The following is a 26,807-nucleotide window of genomic DNA, read 5'->3' as shown; positions in this document are numbered from 1 at the left end:
GTGGAGCAACACTCACAATGCTGGAGGAACTCAGCATAGCAGGGGAAGATGTATAACCAACATTTTGAACTTGAAATTAATGAGATCTGAAATGACCAGAGGACAAGGGAAGGATGCAGAATGTTGGAAATGAATGATACAAGGCTGGAGTGGCTGACTATCTGAAACTGATATTTCTACACCAAAAACAGAAATGCTGCCAATACCGCAAACACTCAGCAGGTCAGGTAGCATCCGGTGAGAAAGACGTGGTAATGTTTTAGGTTGATGGACCCACCACTGGGAAAGCTGAATTCATTCACTGAGTCCTGAAAGCAAGGTGTCACTTCTTGCGATCGGAACTGTGGAAGAGGCCAAAGACAGAGAGCTCAAAGTGGTAGGAGGAGGGAGGATTAACTTAACAGGCCACTGGAAGCTCGGATGTCACATTTTTGGCTGAATTGTCCACTCTGAGCCTTTTGAAAATACAGATACATCTGCTGGTTTTCCCCTTGCCTATCTTACTTGTCACATTGGTCAAACAAATTTTTCCTTTAATTAAACCATGCTGACTTTTCCAATCATGTATTATAATTCTCTAAGCACACATTCATGCCGATGATGGAGGGAGGGAGGGTGGAGAACAATTGCTGCCTTCCAATCTTGTGGAAAATTCAGTATCCAGCAAACTTTGGGAAATTGTCACTAATGCACCCATAATTTTTGCCACAGTGTTTGGAATGTTGCCACAGAATTAGTAAAGAAGAGAAGTGACCATTCATTCATTTCAGTGGATCACGGATCATTTGTGACTCAATTCCTTGTTTCTCGAACAGCCACAATCTGTTTACCTCAGTCTTGAAAGCATTTATTGTCCCCACTGCTTTTTCAGAAAAAAATTCCAAATTTCCATGAGAGCTTGGAAGGAAGCCATTTGGGCCACTGAGTCAGTCCTAGGTCACATCAATGACTAATCCACTCCCTCAATTCTTTCCAATGTTGATAAAATCTGCCTTCTCCACCACCCCAGCAGCACATTCCTGATCCATCACACTTTCAAAATCAATGACATTTGCTCAGCACTGCTGATTGTTTTCTTCCTCTGGAGAGATTAGTTCTTTTCCCAGATCTCATGCCATTATTCATTCAGCAAAAGCCACTTTTTCAAAAAATACTGAGAGCACATTAATAACAAAATTAACACATTCCATGCTGCACCTTCATCTTACCATCTGCCAATCTTCTGAAATGTTGTCACTCTCCCCCATCCCCCCTCTCTGACTCTGTGTGTGTGTGTGTGTGTGTGTGTGTGTGTGTGTGTGTGTGTGTGTGTGTGTGTGTGTGTGTGTGTGTGTGTGTGTGTGTGTGTGTGTGTGTGGAGAGAGGGGCAGAAAGTTTCCCCCGTCAGAGATTTTTCCACCAACTCTTGGCCCTTCTCCTCTTCCACAGAACCGCCCGCCCCCACTTCACTTGTTTCATCCTTCTCTTCACTCCTTCCCCCTCTCTCTAACAGTGGTCCACGTTCCTGGTCAGGTCAAGTGTGCTCCCTGGGGCACACTTGACACCATCCCTGGCCACGCTTTGTTGGCCATTCCTGGCCAATTTCCATGGGCACACTCGACCACATTCTCAAATGTACTGTTGGTACCCTTGCACCTGATCACACTCTGCCAAATACCCTCTCTGTGTGTGCCTGGCTGAGCTGTGGGCAGTAGCCATTCCCCAGCCCATTGCATGTGAGACTTCCCTGGATGTGTGTGTCCAGTCTATAATTGTGGAGGATAGAGGGAGAGCTAAGTGACAGAGAAGCCAGTCTGCCTTTCACATTCATGTGCCTGTTGGTCAATTTACGTTGCTGTCAGATGAGAAACCCTGGTCATCTTTCCCATTGGCAGAGGCTTAAGATCAGTTGTAGAGACTCTTAACCTCTGTTGTGTTAAAGATGGGCCATCTCGAGTAAACAAAGTTTAGTCAAAAACACAAGTACTATGTTCAGATGCAATGAAAGTCTTGCTTGCTGCAGCTTCCCAGGTACATAAAACTTTCCAGTTGCATTTACTTGGATATATATCCTTGGATTTTTATGATCTAAACCCCACAAAATGAAAATTGTCAAGGGAGATAGAGAGGATTTCTAATTTTTTTAATCACTTGCTGATTTTGGTCTGCATGTTGTGAGGGATTTAGTCATACTGCCTGTTAGAACAAGTATTATGTTCCCAAGTTATTTCAGATGAGGATATTCCAATTCACAGGAGGCTTGGAGTATTTGGAAACATTTGCATTACATTGATGTGGCAATGCTTCTTTGAAGTATAGCTGGATGAAAGCATTAGAATGACAAAAAGTTTATTCATTCCTTTACAAGCAGGATGACCAATGTAACCAAAGACATGAATTGTTCCTGTTCCTTTATCTGACTGAACAACAACCAAACAATTTTTTCCCACCTGCTTCCATCCACTGATGATATTGCTCTCTCTGTCTCTTTGTTATCTGCAGTACCCACTCATATACCTTCTCTCTCTATTCCCATAAGTTGAAATATCTTTCCATTTACCCATCTGGGAAGGGACCATGCAGCACAGAAACAGGCCCTTCATCCCACAGAATATGTGTCAACCATAATGCACCTATTTAAATTAGTCCCATTTATTCCACCCAGATTCCCATCAGCTCTCCCTCTCCAGATTTTACAACTTATCAACACATTTGGGGCAATTTACAGTGGCCAGTTCACTTCGTCTATTTATGTGTGCACTCTAACTGGACACATGCTGCTACCTAGTGATGCAGCAAGCACCTGGGCCACACAGGATCTGAAACATCACCATCTGTTGGTGCTGGAGGCCAGGGAACAACCAGAGCAACTTGAAGCTCGCCCTTCACTTCTGCTTCTCGGCTCGCTGCAACCCCCGAACTCTCATTCTTCACACCCAGGATGATGCAGAACCTGAGTTGGTCACTGGGTCAAGAACCATCACAGGTATGATAGGTTGAATGACCTCCCTCTGCACTGTCATCCTTCTGAGTTTCCGCTGAGGCCGGCACGGTACCTGGGATAATGTGGTATATGCCTGCTGCATGGCATGAGACAGTTGTACAGGACCTTCATTGCAGTATTGGCAGAGAGTCATACAGCACTGAAACAAGCCCTTCTGCCTGCCACATCCATACTGATCTTTCGATGCTCATCCTATTTGCTTGCATTAAGTCTGTATCCTTCTGTGCCTTCCCTGCCTCAAAAGCAGTGATTGTCTCTGACTCCTCCACATTCCAGATATCAACCACATTCTGTAAAATGAAACTCCTCATCCTTCCTTTTCAAAAAAAATCCTTCCTCTCACCTCAAACCAACTCTTGTTTTTGATGCCCCTACTATGATGAAAAAGAACTTGATTCTCACCCCTACCTGTGACTCTCATATTTGTATGTACCCTTAGCAGGTCACTGTGGCCTCATTTACTTCAAGGAAAACAAGCCCAGTCTATCCAATCTTTCACCAATCCAGTCAATGTCCTGGTGAATCTCCACTGTGCACAGGAAGTAAAGGGTAGCCAATGTTTCAGGCCTGAGTTCTTCATCAAAAATCTGGAAAATGCTCCAGCGCACCTGTATACTTTCTGTACCCCAACCTATGAAGCTAAGCATGCCACGTACTGTCTTCCCCAATCTATCTTTCTGTGTATGGGTTACGTTTCATCACCAAAGAAAGGACATGTCCATATAATGTTGAGGGAGGCCCATCAAGTCTATGTCAGCTCCCAAAGCAACACTATAATTTCCCCACTTATTTCCATGAACTTTCTATTTACAGGCTCATCAAATTCCCCTCTCCCCTGCCCCCAATTCCCTTGCCAGGCGCCTTCACTGTTCAGAGAGATTTTGTGTGGGTGGGCTGGAGTGCAGCTGGCAGAGAAGCTGCCTCATGGCTCCAGAGACTCAGTTTCGATCCTGGCCCCGGGATGTTGCCTGCGTGGAATTTGCATGCCCTGCCAGTTACTTGTATTTTCCTCCGGGTGCTCTGGTCTCTATTCTTGGATGGGCTGAATGGCTGTTTTCCGTGCTGGCCCAGTAACATCACAGGAGTTCCTGGTGGGTGCAAGGCGGGGTGTCAACCAGAAAGCTTACCTTGCTGGGATGTGGCCATAGTGAGTAAACTATGTTGACATCAGTAAGTGTAGCTTGTGGACTCCATTCAACAGATCCAGGCCCAAGGCCTCTAGGCAGCACAACTGGGTAAATGATCCTCCTATTGGGGAAACCTAAAATGATGGGCCAAAGACTCCGATTAAATCATAACACTTTTCAGACTCTGATGAGGAATTACCCCCCCCCCCCCCCACCCACCCAAGCGTTTGGAATCCTTCACACACAGGAAGGATTTTTGGACTGAGAGTTCCAGGCAAAAGCTGAGCCCAAGGATGATGTGAGGTGTGATCTGATCAAATGGCTTAAAGAGCTTCGTGACCTGCTCCTCCCTCTATTACCTATGTTCCGAATCTCTAGAATTCTCTGTCCCCAGTGGTGGTGATGGGAGGGGGGTGGGGGGGGGGGGTGGTGGAGGGGAGATCATACAGTTAGATATATTGAAGGTAGAGATAGATAAATATTTGAAAGATTGAGCAGTTGAGGTTGATGAGGAACTGGCACAGAAAAGGACGAAGCAGGAAAAGATCAGCCATCAATAGTGGGATAGGCTCAAGGGGCTGAATAGTCTGCTGCTCCTGTTTTCTTCCCATATGATGTGTTTTCCCATCCTTGAATGATGACTGTGGTTTGTTTCTCCCTCATAGTGATATTGGGACGACTCCACCAGAACGTTGCTTATTTGGGATTATGCTGAGTATTTCGGCATTTCTGGGTAAGGCCAATTTTGTTTGCAATATGATGCACCTGCTTTAAGACATGTCTGCTCCTGGGCAAGGGGCTCTAGCTGATCTTTAAGGGCTTTATCTGATCTTCAATTCTGTACAATTGGTTGGTGAGTTAGAGATGGGGAAAGGGGTTGAAAGGAGATTAAACTCTTGCACCGCTGCTGTTCAGGGCAGAAACAAGCCCTTTGGCTCAATTTATGGAAGTTGTCTACCTGAGCTAGTCCCAGGGCTGGGCAACCTTTTAATTTTTAATTTAGACATACAGCACCATAATAGGCCATTCTGGCCCACAAGTACATACTGGTGATGTAGGTTAATTGGATGGCACAGACCCGTGGGCTGAAATGGCCTGTTACTGTGCTGTATATCTAAATTAAAAATTAAAAGGTTGCCCACCCCTCAAACTTTCCTGTCCATGTGCTTGTTCAAATGTCTTTGCTATCAGAATTGACCTTGACTCCACCATTTCCTCTGACAGCTTGTTCCATGTGCCGTACTTCCACCCCCGCCACTGAGTAGGCTGACCCCGCGGATTGTGGAACAGTACAGCACAGGGACAGGCCCTTCAGTCCACATGTCTGTGACAAATTTGATATCTGTCAAACTAAAACTCCATAACCCTCCATCCCCTTCATATTTGTCTATCTAGAAGCCCCTTAAATTGCATGTGCTTCCACCGCTATTCCTGGATGCTCATTCCAGACACCCACCACTCTCAATGTTAAAAAAAATGCTTGCCCTGAACATATGCCCTCTCACCTTAAATACATGTTGTATACTGTGTGATGTCTTTACCCTGGGGCAAAGATTGTGACTGTCCATCCTATCAATGCTCTCATGATTTTACGAACCTCTATTAAGTTGTCCCTCCGCCTCTTCTGCTGAAGAAAACTTTTCCTACAGGCCCGAAACATTGGTAATGTATCTTTACCGTTGCTACATAAAGGCACTGTTTGACCTGCTGAGTTTCTCCAGCATTTGTGTGTTTTATCACAATAAAAGGGTGTCAATTTAAAACAGAGAAGCGGAAAAAATTTCTTCAGGCAGAAGGTCGTGAGTCTGCAGAACTGTATGCCACAGGCGGTGGTGGAAGAGAAGTTGTTGAGTGTATTTAAGGCAGAGCTTGACAGGTATTTGATTAGTCAAGGCATCAAGGGTTACGGGGAGAAGTCCAGGGAGTGGGGCTCATGATTCAGCTCATGATAAAATGGTGGAGCAGACTCGATGGGCCGATGAGCCTATTTCTGCTCCTATAGCTCATGATCTTGTCACCTTGTGATGTAGGAGGAAACTGGAATACCTGGAGAAAACCTGCATGGCCATGGGAGAATGTGTCAACCCCTCACCGTCCAAGGTCAGCAGGCTTATCTGCTTGTCACCGCCCTGGGGTAGCAGCTCTGCCAGCTGCTCCCCTTCGTTCAATCCTGAACTTTGCAGTTTTTGTATTGAACCCAATTTTTGCACACTGCAGGATCATACAACAGGTCACTCTCACGCTTAAATGGACAGGAGAGTAATCAGTCCAGGTATAAATTGAAAGAGCCCCACAGTAACAAGGTTGGGGACATCAAGTGGCAGTAAAGCATAGTGTTTAATTCCAGAACGGCATGGTTGGTGAAACACTGTTACAGTGCCAGCGACCTGGGTTTGAATCCAGCACTGTCTGCGAGGATTTTGTACCACCTCCCTGAGACTTTCTTGCATTTCCTCCTGGTAGTCCTGTTTCCTCCCATGTTTAAAAAACGTTTAAAAAATGTCAGTTAATTGGTCACATGGGTGGCACAGGCTCATAGGCTGGAAGGGCCTAACTGTGCTGTACCTCTAAATTAAAATACAGACGGGAAACATGAGCTGATGAAGGGGAGAGGCAATATGGAGTTCTAAAAAGGAGCAAGGGATGTGTGTGCACAGATAGTGGCAGGAGAGATTGAGAATGCGTCTGATGAGGCATAAATCTGCACTCGATTAGTGGAGGTATAGAGCATAGCAGCAGCAAAGTCTGGCCTCAACTCTGTTATTGAGTTCATTTCTGTTTTCCAAAGTGTTTAGAGCTATACTGATGGGAGGATTTAGAGGGGGTCCAGAAAGATTTACAAAACATTTACAAAATTGATTCCTAGGATGAGGGACTATGGTTAACGAAGATAGTTTGGAGAAGGTTGAGGAGGTGATTGAACAGCAGTAGATCAATTGAAGGGTCCGAGCTAGAGTGGACGTTGGGGCTCTGTTCCTTTCCGTGGAAGGGACGAGGATTATAGGTTACAGGGGAAGAAAATGAAGATAAGGTGTGAGGAAAATTTTTTTAAAACCTAGTGTGTGGTTGGAATCTGAGGTATACTTTCTACAGATGTGGAGTGTACTGCGGCTGTCAAGAGGGAATGAGATATGTAGATGGTGGTGATTTTAAAAACAAAATTGCAAGGCTATGGAGAAAAGGTTGGGGGCAGGCACAGGTATGATGGAGTGAATGTCCTCCTTTTGTGCTGTAAGTGGCATTGGAAGGAATATCAGTGGCAAAGCACTTTTCTGGGAATTATTCAGTAAAATTTACAGAAAAGAGCTCATTGTTGGAATCAGTTCTAAGGAACAGAATTAATTAAAGCAGAGATTAAAGGGAATAATCAATGTACATTTGTTTCATGGAAGGTTTCACCCAGAGATCTTGACTGGATCATAAGGTAGTGATCATGGGAGATTTTAACTTCCCTCACATTGATTGGGATACCCATACAGTTAGAGGGCTGGATGGGCTAGAGTTCGTTAAATGTGTTCAAGATTGTTTTCTGAATCAATTAGTAGAAGAACCGACTCAGGACAGTGTAATACTGGATCTCCTGTTAGAGAACGAGCTAGGTCAGGTATCAGACATTAATGTTGGAGATCCAATTGGGTCTAGTGATCATAATTCTGTTAGTTTTAAGGTAGTTTTAGGGAAGAGCAAGGAAGGGCCTAAAGTTGAGGTTCTGGATTGGAGAAGAGCAAATTTCGAAGGAATAAGAAGGGATTTGGGGAGTATTGAGTGGGACAGGATATTTTCAGGTGAGGGTGTAAATGAAAAATGGAGGATATTCAAAAAATAAATTTTGAGGGTACAGAGTAGTTATGTCCCAGTGAGGATCAAAGGAAAGGCTGGAAGTCATAGGGAGGCTTGGTTTTTGAGGAATATTGGAAATTTGGTTAGGAGAAAAAGGGAGGTGTACAAGAGGTATAAAGAACAGGGAGCTGACAATTTGAAGGAGGACTACAAGGATTATAGAAGGAATCTTAAGAAATTAGAAAGGCCAAAAAAAGGCACGAAGAGGCTTTGGCAGACAGAGTAAAAATAAATCCAAAGGGTTTCTATAAGTACATTAAAAGTAAAGATTAGTGAGGGATAAAATTGGACCCCTTGTAGATAGAGAGGGTAGGCTGAGTGAGAAGTCAGAGGAAATGGGGGAAATTTTGAATGATTTCTTTGCCTGAGTATTCACTAGGGAAAAAAATATTGAACCAGTTGAAGTAAAGAAAAATAGTGGGGAGGTCATGAAGCATATAAGGATAACCGGGGAGGTAGTGATGGCTGTGTTGAAAAAGATAAAGGTGGATAAATCTCCGGGACCGGACAAAATATTCTCAAGGACACTCAGGGAGGCTTGTGGACAGATACTGGGGCCATTAACAGAGATATTTAGGATGTCACTGGTCACGGGGCTAGTGCCAAAGGATTGGAGGGTGGCGTATGTGGTTCCGCTGTTTAAGAAAGGGTCCAAATGTAAACCTGGGAATTATAGGCCCGTGAGTCTGACGTCTGTGGTGGGTAAGTGGATGGAAAGTGTTCTGAGGGATATTTGTATAATATTTACAAATATTTGGAGGTACAGGGATTGATAGTGAGTAATCAGCATGGTTTTGTCAGGGGTAGATCATGCTTGACAAACCTGATTGAGTTTTTTGAGGTGGTTACAAAAAAGGTTGATGAAGGGAAAGCTGTGGATGTTGTCTATTTAGACTTTAGTAAAGCTTTTGACAAAGTTCCCCACAGGAGGTTAGGAAAAAAGGTGGAGGCATTAGGTATAAATGAGGAGGTAGTGAAATGGATTCAGCAATGGTTGGATGGGAGGTGTCAGAGAGTAGTGGTAGAAAATTGTTTGTCTAATTGGAGGCTGATAACTAGTGGAGTTCCTCAGGGATCAGTCCTCGGTTCACTATTGCTTGTTATATATATTAACGATCTGGAAGTAGGGGTGGAGAATTGGATAAGCAAGTTTGCAGATGACACAAAGATTGGTGGAGTTGTGGACAGTGAGAAAGATTACTGTAGATTAAAAGGTGATTTAGGAAGGCTGGAGGTGTGGGCTGAGAAATGGCTGATGGAATTTAATACAGCAATTTAATAAGTGTGAGGTGTTACATTTTGGAAAGGCAAATCTAAATAGGTCATATGCATTAAATGTTAGGCTATTGAGATGTGCAGAGCAACAAAGGGATTTAGGAGTGATGGTAAATAGTACCCTCAAGGCTGATACTCAGGTTGATGGTGTGGTGAAGAAAGCATTTGGAATGTTGGCCTTCATAAATCGGAGTATTGAATTCAAGAGTAGGGAGGTTATGATGAAATTGTACAAGGCATTGGTGAGGCCAAATTTGGAGTACTGTGAACAGTTTTGGTCACCAAATTATAGGAAAGATATAAACAAAATAGAGAGAGTGCAGAGAAGGTTCACGAGAATGTTGACAGGATTTCAAGGTTTGAGTTACAGGGAAAGGTTGTGCAGACTGGGGCTTTTTTCTTTGGAGCGTAGAAGATTGAGAGGGGACTTGATCGAGGTGTTTAAGATTTTAAAAGGGACAGACAGAGTAAATGTGGATAGGCTTTTTCAATTAAGAGTGGGGGAGATTCAAACTAGAGGGCATGGTTTAAGATTGAAGGGGGAAAATTATAAGGGGAACATGAGGGGAAATTTCTTTACGCGAAGGGTGGTAGGGATGTGGAATGAGCTTCCGGTAGACGTGGTTGAGGCGGGATCATTGGTTACATTTAAGGAAAGATGGATAGTTACATGGATAGGAGAGGACTTGAGGGGTATGGACCGGGTGCTGGTCAGTGGGACTAGGAGGGTGGGGATTTGTTACGGCATGGACGAGTAGGGCCGAACTGGCCTGTTCTGTGCTGTAAGTGGTTATATGGTTATATGGTTATATGGATTGTTTGTAAGGCAGCAGTGAGGATCGATGAGGGCAGTACATGGGGATGTAGTCATGGACTTTGGTAAAGTCCCATGTGGCCTGTTGAAGAAAGCAAAAGCCCATGGGACCCAATGCTCAGCAACAGGAAACAGATGAGTTGACAGATGTTTTTGGGACTGGAAGACAGTTTCCAGTTTGGTCTCTCTGGGCCCAACCCTCAATTCCGTGTATCTTGTGATAAGACTGAAAAGTGAGGTCACGATAAAGAAGTAAACATAACAAAAAAAAAATTGGTTGAGTGTTTAACAGTGAGGTTAGACCATGGGAAGATATGGATAGTGTGGTCAGGCAGAAAAGTGTTAAATAGACCAGAGGAGAGGAAACTCGTGCATTGCTAAAAGCAGTAAGGTAGTGTATTGAGCAGAGTACTTTGGTGTACATCATAGATTCTAGAAGATCAGGTGAATGGCACGGTTAGGAATGCAGATTCGGGACTCTAGAAGCCACTGAAAATGCAGTGGTGGCTGATGAGCATGAAATAATGACACACACAGTTGCAGGTAAATCAGAACTCATTTACTCGAGTCGTGCACGTATTCTTTTAAAACACTGAACCACGCAAGCTACGTCATGATGTCCGAGCCGGTTCACTAGACTTCTGGGAGTAGTAGTCTAAATATAGCACCGCTACACGGTCCACCCTCCCTCCACCCCCAATGCTGATTCACTATCACGTTAGTTTTTTAGGAGGTTGACCCCTGCGTTGGACTGCTGGCTGTTGAATAGGGGCAGTTTTGCCAACATGGGCAGATTTGAGCCTGCCAATTGTAAATGACAGAGGTTGCTCGGCAATGTCTAATGGCCTTGTTCATCTTATCACCCTGTTATGGTCCCTTGCATGACACCTGCAAGGGCCGTCTATGTGTTCCTCTGCATACGAACACGTGGTACAAAAGAAGCATGTTTGCCATGTGATGATGGTGGTACAGGGGATAATTTGCCTGTGGGTATCCTTAGTCTGCTCAGCAGTTCTTTGGGATTTTCATTATTACTGGATCCGTGTGGAATGAATTCCCCTGGGACCACCAAAGTGCCGTATATAAGCTCCGCAGACAAAGTATGAAGATCCTCTTTTGGAGTCGTCCTAATGCTGAGCAACACCCATGGTAATTTGTCTGCCCAGTTTGGACTACATTGTCTTTCCAGAAATGTTCGTTATTCTGGTCGAGAATTCCGAAATGAAGGACAACTGCTGCTGTTGTCGAGCTGACCAGGGCTCTGACACCTTCAAAAACGTGAAGGTCCGTGAACATGGTGAAGTGTCTGCTTTCCAAAAAGTAATGGAAGTGATGGATGGACAAATATATGGCCAGGAGCTCTTTATCAAAGGTGCTGTTTTTTTCTCAGCCTCACAGAGGTGGCAGCTAAAGAATGCCAATGGCTTCCATTGTCCATCAACATACTGCTGCAGAGCGCCCCCTATGCCCACATCACACGCGTCTGTTGAAAGGGCAGTGGCTGCTTTTAGGACTGGATAACTGAACACGGTTGCTTGAGCTAATAGTTCCTTTGTCTTTATGAAAGCATTTTGACTTTCATCTGCCCACTAAATAGATTTGGCCTGACCAGACAGCAGATTGAACAGAGGCTTCATAACGTGGACTGCTGCTGGAAGGAATTGACGATAAAAATTAACCACGCCCAAGAACTCTTGCAAACCTTTGACAGTGGTTGGTCTGGAATATTCAGTAATGGCTTCGATCTTGGAAGGCAGCAGATCCACGCCCTTGTCAGTAATTGTATGCCCAGGAATTCTATGGACTGTTGTCCATAAGCACATTCTGGATCGATGGTCAATCCAAATTCTCACAGACATCTAAGGAGTGTTCCATGTGCTCATCTTCAGTTTTGCTGGAAACTAATATGTCGTCTAGATAAATGAAGATGTTGGCCATGCCACGCCCTACTGCGTCCAAAACTCACTGCAAGGTCTGAGCTGCATTTTTTAACCCAAAAGACATACATAAAAATTTGAACAATCCGAAAGGGGTAATTATTGCCATTTTCAGGGTGTCGTCTGATTCCACTGGAACCTGGTGATATCCGTGCACCTTCCACTTTTGAAAAGAATTCGCCCCATGCAGATTCATTGAAAAATCTTGAATATGTGGAATGGGGTAGAGATTTGGTATAGTGGTGTGGTTGAGGTGTCTATAATCTCCACAAGGTCTCCACCCTCTGGTGCGTTTTTGGACTAAATGTAATGGAGATGCCCATGGGCTGTCAGACCTGCAAATTATCCCCAGCTCATCCATTTAGTGGAATTCTTGTTTAGCTAATTGCAATTTCTCCGGAGGCAAGAGACCCTTGGTAGAAATATGGCGAGTTACTCCATGTTTCGCGGTGGGAGTCGAAAAAGTTGTAATTTTGGGAAACTTTTCTACAAGTCTGGAGAACTTATCAACAGTCTTAAGCAGGGCTTGAAGGAACATGCGATTCTGCCAGATGAATAGTTTGAAAGGTGGTACTATCCACCAGCTGACACCCTTTTAAATCCACCATGAATGAATGAGCCTGAAGGAAATCGGCCCCGAGTAGCAGTTGTGACATTGCTGCTATAATAAAAGGCCATGTGTAAATGTTCCCCTCGAACTGAACATTCATATTTTGGTGCCATATGTGGATAAATTGGATCTATTAACTGCTGTGAGTTGGATGTTAGGGGTAGGTGGTTGGTGGAAACATACTAACCTCCGATCCTATTTCCACAAAAAATTCATGTTGGGGTAGCTGATCCACAAACATATAGAAGACTCGTAGATTTTCAGCTAACCGTTGCAGCCATTAACGATGGTCGGCCAGGCCATTTCCCAAGAACGCACAGGGTGGCAGGCACCTACATGCATTGACTCCCTAATGACAGTGGTAAAAACACGAGGTGGAAGTGTCGACAAGCTGTTTGCCTGACTTGAGACGCTGCCCTGTTAAAGGAGCTGGTGTGTTGAGAGCATTGGCTTGGGAAGTAGTGTCAACAATGGAGGTGCAGGTGCAGTGACATTGTCCGAGGACCTTTTAGTGTGTTTTTTATGCCATCTACAGGACATCTGCCTCTGCAGCCTTTGAAAGAACTCTGCGATAATAAGAGTCTAAAGTCTTCTGGCATCCTCTCTAGGAAGAGATGTTCGAATAACCTATCTGGCCATTGACCAGATGCCAGGCACAGCATGTCGTCCATTAGTTCAGATGGGGTGCGGTCTCCCAACTCTTCCATGTATAACATGGGGCCCTTTCTCTGCAGGACATGTCTTAAATTCACAGCAGGAGCGCTTTTATACTGTCATACTTGCGCTCTCCAGGCTCTGGTAGGTCGTGCAGGATGTCCCTGACTCGCTTGATAGTGGCTTGGTCCCAGGCACTGACAAGGTGATAATAGCGAGTCATGTCCACCTCGATCTTCCTGAGGTGAAATTGTGCCTCAGCCTGTTGAAACCACAGCTCTGGTTCAGCTGTCCAAAAGGGCAGAATCCTAACAGCAACAGCTGCAGTATCCTTATGGTCCAAAAGCTCGTATTGGACCCGTTGGGGTCACCAATTGTAGCCACTGAAAACGCAGTGGTGGCTGATGAATGCCAAACAAATGACACACACAGTTACAGGCAAATCAGAACTAGTTTACTGAAGTCATGTGCATATTTTAAACCACGTGCGCCACATCTGGTGTTATGACATCCCATGCAGGTTTGCTAGACTTCTGAGAGTTGTAGTCTATGTAAAGTGCCACTACACTTTCCTATTTTGGCCATGAGAGATATGTGAAGGCTGTGTATGACTCATTGGGCTACAGCTTGTGCACTGAGTACAGTCATAGTTTGTACATGACAGGAAAGATGTGATTGCCTTGACAGGTTGCAGAGCAGATGTGTAAGGATATGGCCACAGTAACGAAAAATTTACAATACAGAGGGAGGCCATGAGAAGAGCTGCCCATACTTGTCCCACAAACTGTGGTGGAGGCAGGTACCATAGGAACTTTTAAGAGCCGATTAGGTGGGTAAATGAAATGAGAAAAATGAAGGGTTGTGCACTGGGGAAATCCTTAGCAGTTGTAAGAGCAAATTATTAGGTCAACACTGTGAGCTGAATGCTCTGTACTGTAGATTTCTATGTTCTATGTTATACCTTGGTCTGAAGCTCCAGAGTACATCCAGATACCCTTTCAATATGTGAGGGTTTCTGCCTTTGCCAAAGAAGATAAGAGTGGGAGTAGGTATATAACAAGAAGTCTCCCCATAAATTGGAGGAACAATACTGTCTTGGCATTCTCCAATCAGATGGCACCAAGCTCGACATCTCTGATTCCCAGTAAGCCCCTCCATCCTTTCTCTTTATTGTTCTTCCTTCTCACTTTCCCTCATCCTTCTGACCCCCTTCCCTTCCTTCTTCCTATCAGAGAACAGCTTTCCCAGTCCCTGGTCCCCTTCCCTTATCACGGCTCCTTTCTTTAAATCCCTCTCCCATAGGCATTCACCAATCACCTGTAACCCTGTGCTTCCCCACCCCCTCCCCCCCCCACCCACCCACTTTCCTGTTTGGATATTTGCCTAATGTTTGGCATCCCTGATGAAAGGCTTATGCCTGAAACATTGACTGGATGCTGCCTGACCTTCCGAGTTCCTGCGAATTGTTATAAGAGCAGGAGTATACCACCCAAGACCAGAAGATTGCCCAACAATTCCAGTCATGGGCCCAATGCAGGAAAATGGGTAGGCACCTTGGTCAGCATGGTTGGGTTGAGCCGAAGGGTCAGAGTCTGTGTTGTATAACTCTGTCCCAATAGTGAAAATATCTCATCACCCATCCTGTCAAAATCTTTCAAACTTTGTACGTTTGAATCAGGTGAGTTCCTGATCAGCACACGTTCTGGATAAAAAGATTTTGGCTCAAATCCTTCCAACACTGATTCCTTTCAAACCTTTTGCGTTTGACCTCTCTTGTCAAATTTAACTCTGGAGAACAATGGGATGGGCCACTGTTGTTCTCTTTGGAACAGAGGAGGACTGAAGGGAGACTTCATATCCTCTTTTCCTAGTGAAACATGAAAGTCTGCAGACACTGTGATTGTAGTAAAGGCACACAGAAATGGTGGAGGAACTCAGCCGGTCTCGCTCACAAAAGTCTGCAGACGCTGTGATTGTAAAAAAGGGACACAAAAATGGTGGAAGAACTCAGCCGGTCTCGCTCACAAAAGTCTGCAGACACTGTGATTCTCTTTTCCTACTTTAGTCTCCATAAAAGGGTCCCAACCTGAAATGTCGACTGTCCACTTCTTCCAGTGGACACTGCCTGCCCCTGATCAGAGTCCCACCAGATCCCAGGTTTTACATTTCTCCACTATGTTCCATTGGGTCTTGGATTGGAAGGTTGTTGTCCCATCCATGTGGTGACCTGCTCTTTTGCCCCACAGGTGTTGGAACAATGTATGTGCGATACAAACAGGTAGACGCCTTAATTCGAGAGGAGGCCAGCGTCGTTTACAGACTGAATCAGGTTGGCTTTGGCCTGGGTCTGGTCAGCTGCCTGGGACTCTGCATCGTGGCAAACTTCCAGGTAAAGAACGAATCAGGGCTATCTCAGTGCAGTGATGCTACAGAGGGGCTGGATTGGGGCAATGGGTTTATTTAGACATCAACACTTGGTATCCATGCAAAACACATTATAATCAAGTAACTGAGGAACTGCAGGAGGAACAACAAGTCTGTACTATAGAACAATAGAATATTACAGTAGAGTACAGGCTGTTCAGCCCTTGATGTTGTTCCAACCTTTATAAACCCACTCAACTGTCTAAACCTTCCCTACCTCACACCCATAAGCCTCTATTTTTTTGGAATTTATGTACCTGTCTAAGAGTTTTAAATGTCCATATTATTCCAGCCTCCACTATTACCCCTAGCAATGCATTGCAGAATGATGAGAGGGATGTGAATCCAGCTGTCCTTCAAAACATGGTTTATTAACACCTCACACACCACACAAAGAAGTCATTCCCTTCATTACTGAGTAGCTTCAGAGGTTAGTTACATAGCACCTTCCTTATCCGTGGACTGCTATCACCTAGATGGACAGAGAGTACCAGACTCCCCTCAACAGCACACAACCCTGGAATGAACACATGTTGGAGCAACACACAAATGCTGGAGGCACTCAGCAAGTTAGACAGGTATTTTGCTGTGCCTTCATCCTTGCTGTGTCTAAACCCAACACTCTCACCTCTGCTTCACTACAAAGACTGTAGCAGTTCAAAGTAATGGTTTAGCACTTTCTTGAGGCCAGTTACAGAAGAACAACAAAAGCTGGCAGATCCTCTATTCTTTAAATGGAAAATAAATCCCAGTAAAGATGTTACCCAGATCTTGGAATACAGAGAACACAGAAATCTACACCACAGTGTAGGCCTTTCAGCCCACATTGTTGTGCCAACCTAATAACCTTCTCTAACAGTCTAGTATTTCCCTAATTCATCAGCCTCCATTTTTCTCAGTTCTATGTACTGAACCTTTCTAAAAGTCTCTTAAAAAATCCTATTCTCCCCACACTCTCTTCCCCCTGTCCTCACACCCTGTCCCCCAGTATCTCCCTCTCCACCCTGGTTACTAGCAGCGCATTCCATGTATATACCACTCTCTGTATGAAAAACTTACCATTACATTACCCCTGCACTTACTCCCAAGCATCTTAGGACTACACCCCCTCCTGTTTGGTATTTCAGCCCTGGGATAAAGTCTCATCCACATGATCAATGCCTCTTGTTAACCTCTATCAGGTCACCCTCATCTTCAATCACTCAAAGGAGAAAAAATCAAGTTCACTCAACCTATCATCATACACATGCTCTCACCCAGACAACATCCTTAAAAATCTCCTCTCCACCCTCCCTATAGCATCCACATTCTTCCGGTAGTGAGACGATCAGAACAGGACACAATATTGCAAGTGGAGTCCAACCAAGGTCTTATACTGCTACAAAATTAGATCACAGCTCTTGAACTTGATCCCACGGTTAATGAAAACACCTTCCTAACCTGTGCAGTAGCTTTGAGTGTCCTATCGACACAGATCCCAGGATCTCTCAGATGAATCCCTGTCACAGCTCAAACAGGGGCCTCAGGGAAGACTTCCGGTGAACAGAAGGTTTACGGAGACTTGATGTGAGTGTGGAGTCCGGACCATGGAAACTTTCCACCCTAGAATTAGCAAAAAGGAGAGCAACAGTCACATAGGAGGCCAGCTATAGCCACTCCAGAGCAAGGACACAGAATTGACAGGGCAGAGGGCACCATCGGAGCACTGGACACTCCTGGATCTAAAGTAGATGGAAAGTGGGGCAGAGTGCTGGCAGGTGGAACTGTGAGAGTACGAAGTGATGCAGTTTGGGAGGAGGACCTGGACAGTAAAGGATGGGAACATTGATTAACAGAGAGACCTTGGAACCCAAGTCCAGAGGTGAGATGAAGGAGTTTTAAAGGGGATCTGAGGGGAAAAATTTTTAATGTAGAGATTGGTCGATCTCTGGAGGGCGCTGTCAAAGGAAGATATAATTACTATGTTTGAGGCATTTTGATGGATGCTTAAATAAGCAAGGCTTAGAAGGATATGGACCTAATGTGAGTCAATAGGATTTATGCTCATGGGCTCAAAGGGTTGTCATGGGTGTTGATGGGCCTTTTTCTATGCTGTCCATGTGAACCTACAGTGCCCTAGGCCCAAATGATGTGAGGTGTGGGGTGTCATTTGGGCTTTAAGTAATAACTTTTATGACTGTTTTCTCCCTTAGAAGACCACGTTAATTCAAGCCCACATCGTTGGTGCTGTGTTGACCTTCGGGATGGGAATCATCTACCTTCTAATGCACACCATTATATCCTACAAGATGCAGCCTGTATTCCACGGAATCAAAATCTTCTGGATCCGGTGCGTGCTCCTAATATGGTGCGCAGGAAGCATCCTCAGCAGTATCCTTCAGCATCATTCCAGTACATTGACGGTTCCCATTGATGGGACATTGACCTCCCCATCTCCAGCAATTCCTATTCCTATCAAGAGAAGCTCCTGTAGGATTAGTAGAAGGTTTCCTGTAATTGGGAGATTTCTCCAAGATGCAAACTCTAAGAAAGATTTGGATGGATATGTGGATAGAACATTACAGGCCCTTTGGAACATGATGTTGTGCTGACCTAAATAAACCTACTCCACAAACATCTAATCCTTTCCTACATCAAATATCTTTTAACATTCACTACTCTACCAGCCTCCAGCTCCACCCCTGGCAATGCATTCTAGGCATCCGCTACACTCTTGTGTTTTAAAAAAAAATCTGACATTTCCCCTGAACTTTCCTCCTCTCACCTTAAACAGATTTCCTCTGGTATTTGCTATTGTTGCCACAGGGAAAAGGTATTCGTTTTCTACCCTATCTAAGCCTATCATAATTCTGTACACCTCTAATCAGTCATCTCTCATCCTTTGTCTCTCCAAAGAGAAAAGACCTAGCCCCATCAAAAGACCGTCATAAGATGTGTTCTCCAATCCGGGCAACACCGTGGTAAATCTCCTCTGCACCTTCTCTAAAGCTGCTACATCCTTCTTGTAATGAAGTGACCAGAACGGAAGGCAATACTCCAAGGGTGGTCTATCCCGAGTTTTATAGAAATGCAACATTATCTCACGGCTCTTGAACTCAGTCCCTCTCAGTTTAGAAGGATAAGGAATCAGACGCAGGCAGCTGGGACTTGTGTGGGTTGGATATTTTGATCAGCATGGGTACGTTGAAGCGTATTTCCATGCAGTATGACACTGAGATTTCCTTCTCTAGAATTTCCTCCAGGATTATTTGTAGATTCTGAAGTCTGTGACTTTAAACTCCAACAGTTTCTCTGACTAGAAATGCTGCTAAGTATTTCCAGCATTCTCTTTTAATTCCCCAGAAATAAGTTGGAAATTCCCAACAGGAGAGACTCTGACAAGGATAGAGTAATTTTCACATGAATAAAATTTAGAAAGAAGGGTGGGAGGTATTTTCTGTTGGAAGTGACTTCCCTGGAATTAGTTAGGAGAGTGTTTATATGGGAAGTTGTGAAATTTGCCTCATTATTATCGCTGGAATGTGTTTTGCTGGTGTTGGCAACTGCATATCCATTTCCAGTGATGTAGCACTTCAATTCCACAAGAAGGAAAATAAATATTTAGAAAAGATTTGGGATATTTTGCAGGCTTATAACATGGAGGTCACCAAACCCACTTTTCTGCACATTCACACACTTGCTGGAATGCTTTCTCTTTCAAAACCACTTTTTTTCCATCCCTCTCTTTTTCTCCCCTCCCTCTTCCCCTCAGTGGGTCAGGCAATAAATAGACAGTTGACATTTCAAAAACTAAACACTTAATTGGGAATAGCCAGAACTGGGCAGAAGCCTGAACTGAAAGATGGGGGAGGAACACGGGCTGGTAGGTGATTGTTGAATACAGGTGGGAGGGAGGAAGGGGGAGGAGCACAACATGGCAGATGAAAGGTGGTGGGGGTGGGGGGGAAAGGAGGAAATAAAAATGAGTTAAGGCATGGTTAGCAAAACGGTATTACAGAGCCAGTGACCTGCATTCAAATTGGGTGCTGTCTGTAATGAGTTTGTACATTCTTCCTGTGACCTGTGTGGGTTTCCTCCTACCCTCCAAGGTTAATTGGTGTATTTGGCTGGCACAGGCTCCTGGGCCAGGTGGGCCTTTAACCCTGCTGTATCTCTTTATAAAAAAGTGATGGAGGAAAGCGGCAGTGAATTTGATCTTAAGTGGCGAACATCATTTCTTTAACTCTTTCCTGTGCAGTGTTTGTTTCTTCGGTAGCTCTGTACATAACAATCCCAACCATTGAGATGGCGATGAAGTTACACTGGAGCCCTTCAGAAAAGGTAAGGCTTGAAAAACTGACTACAGCAATCTGTCACAGGTTGTCACCTTCCAAAACCACAAGGATTTGTGAACATTTCTCACAGATTGGAAGGCGGCCTTTGTGATCCCACTCTGTGAGGTAGGGATGAAGAGATAAAATGAGATGCTCTCAACCTGTTAGCAGGCTCAGTAGTAGGGGACCAACATCGATTATTAAGGGATTAGTGACAGGATACTTAAGCCCCTTTCACACTTGCAAGTGGCCCCAGGAATTAATGGCCAATCTGCCTAAAAGGGGTCTAGTGTGAAATGAAAATCTTCTCAATGCTGACATGAGATGACATCATCTTTTGCCGGGGATAGACCCTTAGTACAATCCCCGACGTCTGTAGATTCCGGCATTGCAATCAAGCAAGTGTAGAATGGGCAATTGCATTCTGGGATAGAAATGACCCAAGTTTTTGCATGAGTGCAAGAACGTGAAGGAAGATTAAAATGACGGTATAAACTTTGCCGTGGGAAAGTCACAAGGGGTTGGGGGTGGGGAGAGAGAGTAAATAAATAGCAATAGCAGACAAGTTTTAAACAGCATGGGAAAGAGAAACCCCTCCATAACTGCTCCATGCATGCAGCCCTTTCTCTGCTGCATAGAATTCTGGGAGGGCAGGTCTGCCATTTTTTTTTAACCAAAGTATTTATAGCGCTACCAACTTTCCCACGCTCTTTAAAAATTGTCCACTTCCTTTTGCTATTTATTGCTAGCACTTTCCCACAGTCCCTTATTAAGGTCGGCATAACACCAACAACAAGGGCTGAAGGGCTCATACATAAAGCTTAATTATGTTATAATTAGGCATGATCAATTTTGTTCAAATATAAGATCATGGTACATTGATCAGGATTCAGGGCAGGTCCACCATTGCTCAATGCATCGTGACATCACCAGTAGAAAGTAGAACAGATCTAACCCTGGGGATGGCTCCTTGCAAGTATGAATGCTTGCTGTGTCCCATTTAAGAATTGATGAGTGTGAACAGCAAAAATGCCATTCCTATCCTGGGTCACTGAACAACCGATTTAGTGGGATGCAAGTATAAAAGGGGCTTTAGAAAATAATAATGGGATTGGGTAGAATCAATATTTTTTTAATTTAGAGATACAGCATGCTAACAGGCCCTTCCAGTCCATGAGGTAGCACTGCCCAAGTGTTCATTGGGACGAAACTAAAGCACCTGGAGTAAGCCCTTGCGGAAATGGGTGAATGTACAAACTCCTCACAGGAGTTCAATTTCAACATTTGAGAGAAAATTCGAAGGGTACATGAATGGGAAGGGTATGGTCCAGGTGCAGGTCAATGGCATGAGGCGGAAAAATAGTTTGGCAAGGACAAGGTGGGTCAGAGCGTCTGTTTCTGTGTTGTGGTGGTGTACGGTTCTATGATAGATAAATAAATATTCACAGCCGCAGTGTGGACTCGGTGGAGGGAAATATGTGACAAATCTGTTATGGTTTTTTTTGAGAGCCAATTTGACGTGTTTGAGCCCTCATGGGCCTATGAGAGAAGGTACCACCCTCGAGGTTACTGAGCAAAGTCTAAATTTGTTGCGAGAAACACATAAACTGCAGATGCTGGAACCTTGAGCAAACAGTGAGGGTCTCGGCAGATCTGGCAGCATCCGAGGGTAGGAATGGTCAATCAATATTTTGGCTCGGGACTTTTTTAATCAAGTCGTAGAACTCAAGATGTGGGGGATACAGATGTGCAAAGTTCTTGGCCAAGGCCAGCAGAGGGTGCTCGGCTTCTTGTGCAGGCTTTAATTCCCATGAGTTTTGCAGCTTAACTCAGCATTGTGTTTATGTAACAAAAAAAAATCACGTCAGCATAAATGTTTTCGTAGCTCCCTATGTAAACTTTGGAACACTTGATAGAAGGAGGATCTTCAGGGTGTGGGATCCACATACTTGCATCTGTATTAAGGGAGACATCCCACTTGACCAATCCCTGGTCCTAATGAAGAGAGTTGTAAATATTGCACTGGGACTTGAGAACTAGCAATAGAACATAGACCATATAAATCTACAGCACAGTACCTGAGGCTCACAGTGTTGTGCCAATCCAATAACCTACCGGTGCTCTTTAAAAATTGCCTAGAATTTCCCTACTGCATAACCCTCCATTTTTCCTGGTTCCATGTACCTACCTAATAGTCTCTTAAAAGATCCTATTGTTTCTTCTTCTACCGCCGTCGCTGGCAGCTTGCACTCTCTGTGTGAAGAACCTACTCTTACATCCACTCCTGTACTTACTCCCAAACTCCTTAAAACTATGCCCCCTCGTGTTAGCCAATTCAGCCCTGGGGAAAAAGCCTCTGGCTATTCACACGATCAATGCCTCTCAACATCTTGTACACCTCTATGAGGTGAGCCCTCAGCCTCTGTCACTTCAAGGAGCAAAGACCAAGTTCACTCAACCGATCCTCAAAAGACATGCTCTCCATTTCTAGCCAGCATCCTCGTAAATCTCTGCACCCTCTCTATAGCATCTGCGTCCTTCTTGTAATGAGGTGACAAAGTGCTGATGGTGTCTAGGATCCCTAAAAATAGAATGTGGGAAACAGGCCATTCAGATCCTTCAGCCTGGTGGGTAGAAGCAGGGATGGTGCCCTTCTGCTCTTCAACCCAGCAACAAAAATAATGATTAATTAAAAAGATATTTGAACGGAGATAATGGGTTGGAAATGTTTTGTGGGATGTGTGCCACACACAGGCAAATGGGACCAGCTCGAGCAGGTACCTTGGTCAACAAGACAGAATTGGGCTGAAGGGCCTTTTTCCATGCTGATTAATGCTACAACTGATTCAGCCCCTCAGTTCCACTAACACAGAAAGGAAAAAGCCATTCAGTCCCTCAATCCTGATAAGGGAAAGGCCATTCATCCCATCAATCTTGTTAACAGGGCCATTTAGGTCTTCCAATCCCATTAACGGAAAAGTTTATTCAGCCCCTCAATCCTGTTAACCTGGAACTGGGGAGGCCATTCAGCCCCTCAATCCTATTTACTCAGAAGTGAAACAGGTAATGCTTTTGTAATTTAATATTCAATTGTTGGATTATTAAATAAAACCTGGAAGGCTCCTCCTGCCCCTTTATCTGTGAGATAGCAGTATGATAGGACACCATTTAACTCAGTGACATGGGATCACGAGGATGGCAGAGGTCTCCAGTCCTCCCTGACCATTATAGAAGAAAATCAGGAGTTAACTGCCTCTGGAACACATAACTGCACGTGAGCAGTTCAGTGTTGGATAGGATGCTGCAGCCCGCAGTGACTTTGCAGAAGACCACGCCCACAAGGCACTTTCCAATGGAACCACATCCAGGCTGGCCATCTGTGCTGATCTCATCATTCCAGTCCACAGCCTATTCCAGAGTGATTTAAATGCTCATTTAGAGACATTGTCCCTGGCCTTGCCTCCACCAGCATGCTGTAGATGCTCACTGCTCTCCAGGTCTGACTGAGAAGCAATGCTCACTGGCAGTCTCTCTTGTTTTCCCAGGGTTACACGTTACACATCGTCAGTACAATCTCTGAATGGTCCCTCGCCTTCTCCTTTCTCAGTTTCTTCCTGACTTACATCCGGGATTTTCAGGTGAGAACCATGGAGTGAGGTTCAGGGGGCGGAGCGAGGCCAGGGAGCGGGTGGGGGAAGCTGAGCCTTACATTCCCCAGGCAGCCCTCGATAAAGTAGGACCCTGACCTGTCCTTCAGAGGGTGGAATGAGTGAGTGATGAGGCCATTCAGGCCCTCAATCCTGTTAAATCCAAATTGGAAGAGTGGTGAGAACACTGTCAGTGCAGAGCCAGATGTCACAGGGAGTTGTCACAGGCACCGATGGAGCTGGGCTGAGCTCATGTAGTGTGGTTCTGAAACAGTCCAGGAACGGTGGGGACAGTGATCTGGAGGGGAGGTGTTATCTGTGGGGTTCAGGAGGGAGGAAGAGAGCTATTTCCCATAGGTTTTTACCTGTGAAGAGGTGTTACCTGAGGGGATTTGGGGGGGGGGGTGGAGGTGTTCTGTAGGGTTGGTGAGGGTGGGGGAGATGGTGTTACCTATGTGAAGGTGGAGGTGTTACATGAGAGGAAATGTTACTCATGGGGTTTGTGGGAGGTGGAGATGTTTCTCGAGGGGAGGGGGAAATGTATCCAGTGGGTTCCTGGGTGAGAGATGTAACCTGAGAGGAATGGGGGAAAGGGATGTGTTACCCATGGCGATTGGGGAGGAGACTAGGTGTTACATGGGAAGGAATGGAGATGAGGGGGAGGTGGAAAGATGTAGGGAGGGAGGGAGATGTACCTGTGGTGATTGGGTGTGGGGGGAGATGTTAACCATGGTGATTTGGAGGGGGGAGGGGGAGGTGTTACCTATGATGATGAGGGAGGTGGTGAAGGGGGTCACGGTCACGGAATGCAGGATCGAAGTAGGGAGAAACCACTTCTCTCAGAGCTGTGAACTTATGAAACTCCCTTCCACAGAACATGTTGAGGCCAGTTCATTGGATATATTCATAAGAGTTGGATGTCATGGAGAGAACATTGGAGAGTAGGATACCGAGGTTGAATAGTCAGCCATGATTGCATTGAGTGGTGGAGCAGGCACAAAGGGCTAAAAGGTCTCCTGTACCTATGTTCAGTGATCCAGTCGTTGTCCTTTGAAGGGGTTGCGTGCTCTGTGTGTTACCAGACGGGGCCTCAGTTTAATGATTCGTCTAATGTTCCAACTCCATCTGTGCTCTTCCTCCACACACACCTGTAGACCTGTGTCACACTTGAAGGGTTAACTCTGGGGCAACGCTACTTGGAGACTAATATCAGCACACCCTTGAGGTCTGCTGTGCATTGTTGTAGGGTGTAACCACTAATCTCTCTCTCTTCTGATTCTCTCTTGTAAACAGAAGATCACTCTGACTGCTGAGGTGAAGTTGTGCAGTGACACTCTTTACGAAAGACTTCAGACACTCGAGCGGAGTGGAGAGCGCAGCACACATCTGGCAGGAAGCTTGTGAACGCAGCGCCAGCCCACCTCTGCGATAGGGGACTCCCCTCCAAAGCAGAACCTTCTCCCTTGCTGCACCTCCAGTCCTTTCATCCCAATTCTGTCACAAGTCAACTTACGACGTGTGTGATACCTTCCGTCCAACTTTATATGACGTTAAGAAGAGATTACAATTTAATAATGAACTGTGTTCAATAATCATTGTTTTTCTGATGTTTTTAAAACATCCTTTCTGAAAGCCTTTATAAGGAGTTGGGCCTCAGAGACTGCACCATTGCTGGCCGATTGAAGTTAATGATCCAGACCAGAGGACCCACTGGAAAGGGGTCATCAATGATTCTTCAGTGAGGAGAAGTGGCTTGATCTCCCGTTTTTGAAGAATTCCCTGGAACAGTCGCTTAACCCACATGGGTGAAATGGGGACCAAATTTATCTCCAAATGTTCAGCGTGGGGCTTGTGTGTTTTCATGGAGATGTGCGCTAATCTTATGGTGTGTGAACTGCCAGCTCTGATGTTCCATTAGTCCAACTTAAATAATAACAATTTGGTCATAATCCATTGCAATCTGATATCTTAAGTTTTTTTTTAATTAAATTTTAAAAAAAATTAAATTAGACATACAGCCCATGCTGCCCAATTACAGCTTATTGACCTACAACCCCCAAATATTTTGTCGAGGAGACTGGAGGAAACCCCACGCAGCCACTGGGAGAATGTACGAACTCATGACAGTCAGTGCCGGTTTTAAACCCGAGCTGCCAGCACTGTACTATCGTTGCACTAACCGCTGTGATGACAGTTGCTTGTTCCATACACAACCTCTGTGAGTGCAAAAAATAAATAAAAGTAACCCCTCAGTTTCCTGTTAGATCTCTTCCTCCCCACAATCCTATGTCCTCTGGTAACTGATTCCCTGCTCTGGGCAAAAGACTGTGCATTCACCTGATTTTGGACATCTCTGTGAGATCACCCCCTCATCCTGCATTCCAAGGAACAAAGCCATAACCTGCTCAACCTCTTCCTTTTGCTTAGGCTCCCACTTTCCCCATCTGAGGCATAGAGAAGTACAGGCCCTTCAAACCATCAAGTCCGCACTGACCATCAGCCACACGTTTGCACAAATCCTGCATTAGTCCCACTTTATATTCTCCCAAGATACTACCACCCTGCACACAATCTACCAACCCAGATGTCTTCAGGACGTGGGAGGAAACCAGCAGTTACAGGGAGACCGTGCATGTTACACACGGTCAGCTCCCAAAGTCAGGATCGAACCAGGATCACTGGAGCTGAGGGGCAGCAGCTCTACTACTGGCACCACTGTTCTGCTCCTCTCCCTGTGCCTGTGGGTTCTTAGTTAAGATAACTGCTGTGTGAAAATAAACAGGATTGATCCAAAATACACAATCTTGAAAATATAGCAATAATTTTTGAATAATGTAAGATTGGTATACTTGTGGACAATGATCACAAGATCAAGGAACAGAATTAGGGCATTTGGCCCATCGAGTCTGCTCCACAACTCCACCCTGAGCTAAACACTTCTCACATCTAGTCAAGTTTGCACATTTGTTTTTGTACTGTATCTCTGTGACTCTATTTGAGGACAGGACATCCCATCTGATCATCTACAACTACTTGTACTGTAACCTATTTAACCCCTAAAAAGCAGGAATTTTGAATAAACAATGGTATTTCTGACATCTGTCACACTCAGATCCACCAAGAAATGGCACAATCTGGAATCCCAAAAAGTTGCAAATGAGGGAGTTCAGGCTAAAGATGGAA

At 44.9% G+C, this 26,807-nt stretch overlaps 2 protein-coding genes across 7 annotated transcripts in view; one reads left to right on the top strand and one right to left on the bottom strand.

Moving 5' to 3' along the window:
* The window catches only part of dram2b (DNA-damage regulated autophagy modulator 2b), a 70,477-nt gene extending 43,757 nt beyond the window's left edge, over positions 1-26,720 (top strand). For 5 of the 6 annotated variants that reach the window (XM_069941261.1, XM_069941260.1, XM_069941264.1 and 2 more), the window contains 6 exons: positions 4,776-4,843; positions 15,487-15,629; positions 17,857-18,034; positions 19,902-19,984; positions 23,523-23,615; positions 24,918-26,720. In XM_069941261.1, coding sequence (XP_069797362.1) covers positions 4,776-4,843; positions 15,487-15,629; positions 17,857-18,034; positions 19,902-19,984; positions 23,523-23,615; positions 24,918-25,028 — 676 coding nt within the window. In that variant the 3' untranslated portion in view covers positions 25,029-26,720. The remainder of the gene's footprint in view (positions 1-4,775; positions 4,844-15,486; positions 15,630-17,856; positions 18,035-19,901; positions 19,985-23,522; positions 23,616-24,917) is intronic. The other variant, XM_069941265.1, reaches the window with a different exon arrangement.
* Positions 1-26,807, bottom strand: part of LOC138764865 (DENN domain-containing protein 2D-like) — a 137,978-nt gene that overhangs the window by 30,505 nt on the left and 80,666 nt on the right. The window contains exons 16-17 of the transcript XR_011358334.1: positions 17,105-17,266; positions 4,111-4,244 (exon numbers count right to left, since the gene is read on the bottom strand). The gene's annotated coding sequence lies outside the window, so the exon portion shown is untranslated. The remainder of the gene's footprint in view (positions 1-4,110; positions 4,245-17,104; positions 17,267-26,807) is intronic.

The sequence above is a fragment of the Narcine bancroftii genome, chromosome 5 (genome assembly GCF_036971445.1).
Source record: "Narcine bancroftii isolate sNarBan1 chromosome 5, sNarBan1.hap1, whole genome shotgun sequence".
Lineage (NCBI taxonomy): Eukaryota > Metazoa > Chordata > Chondrichthyes > Torpediniformes > Narcinidae > Narcine > Narcine bancroftii.
The sequence above is the reverse complement of the archived record's forward strand: the minus strand, read 5'-3'. Positions and strand labels throughout refer to the sequence as shown.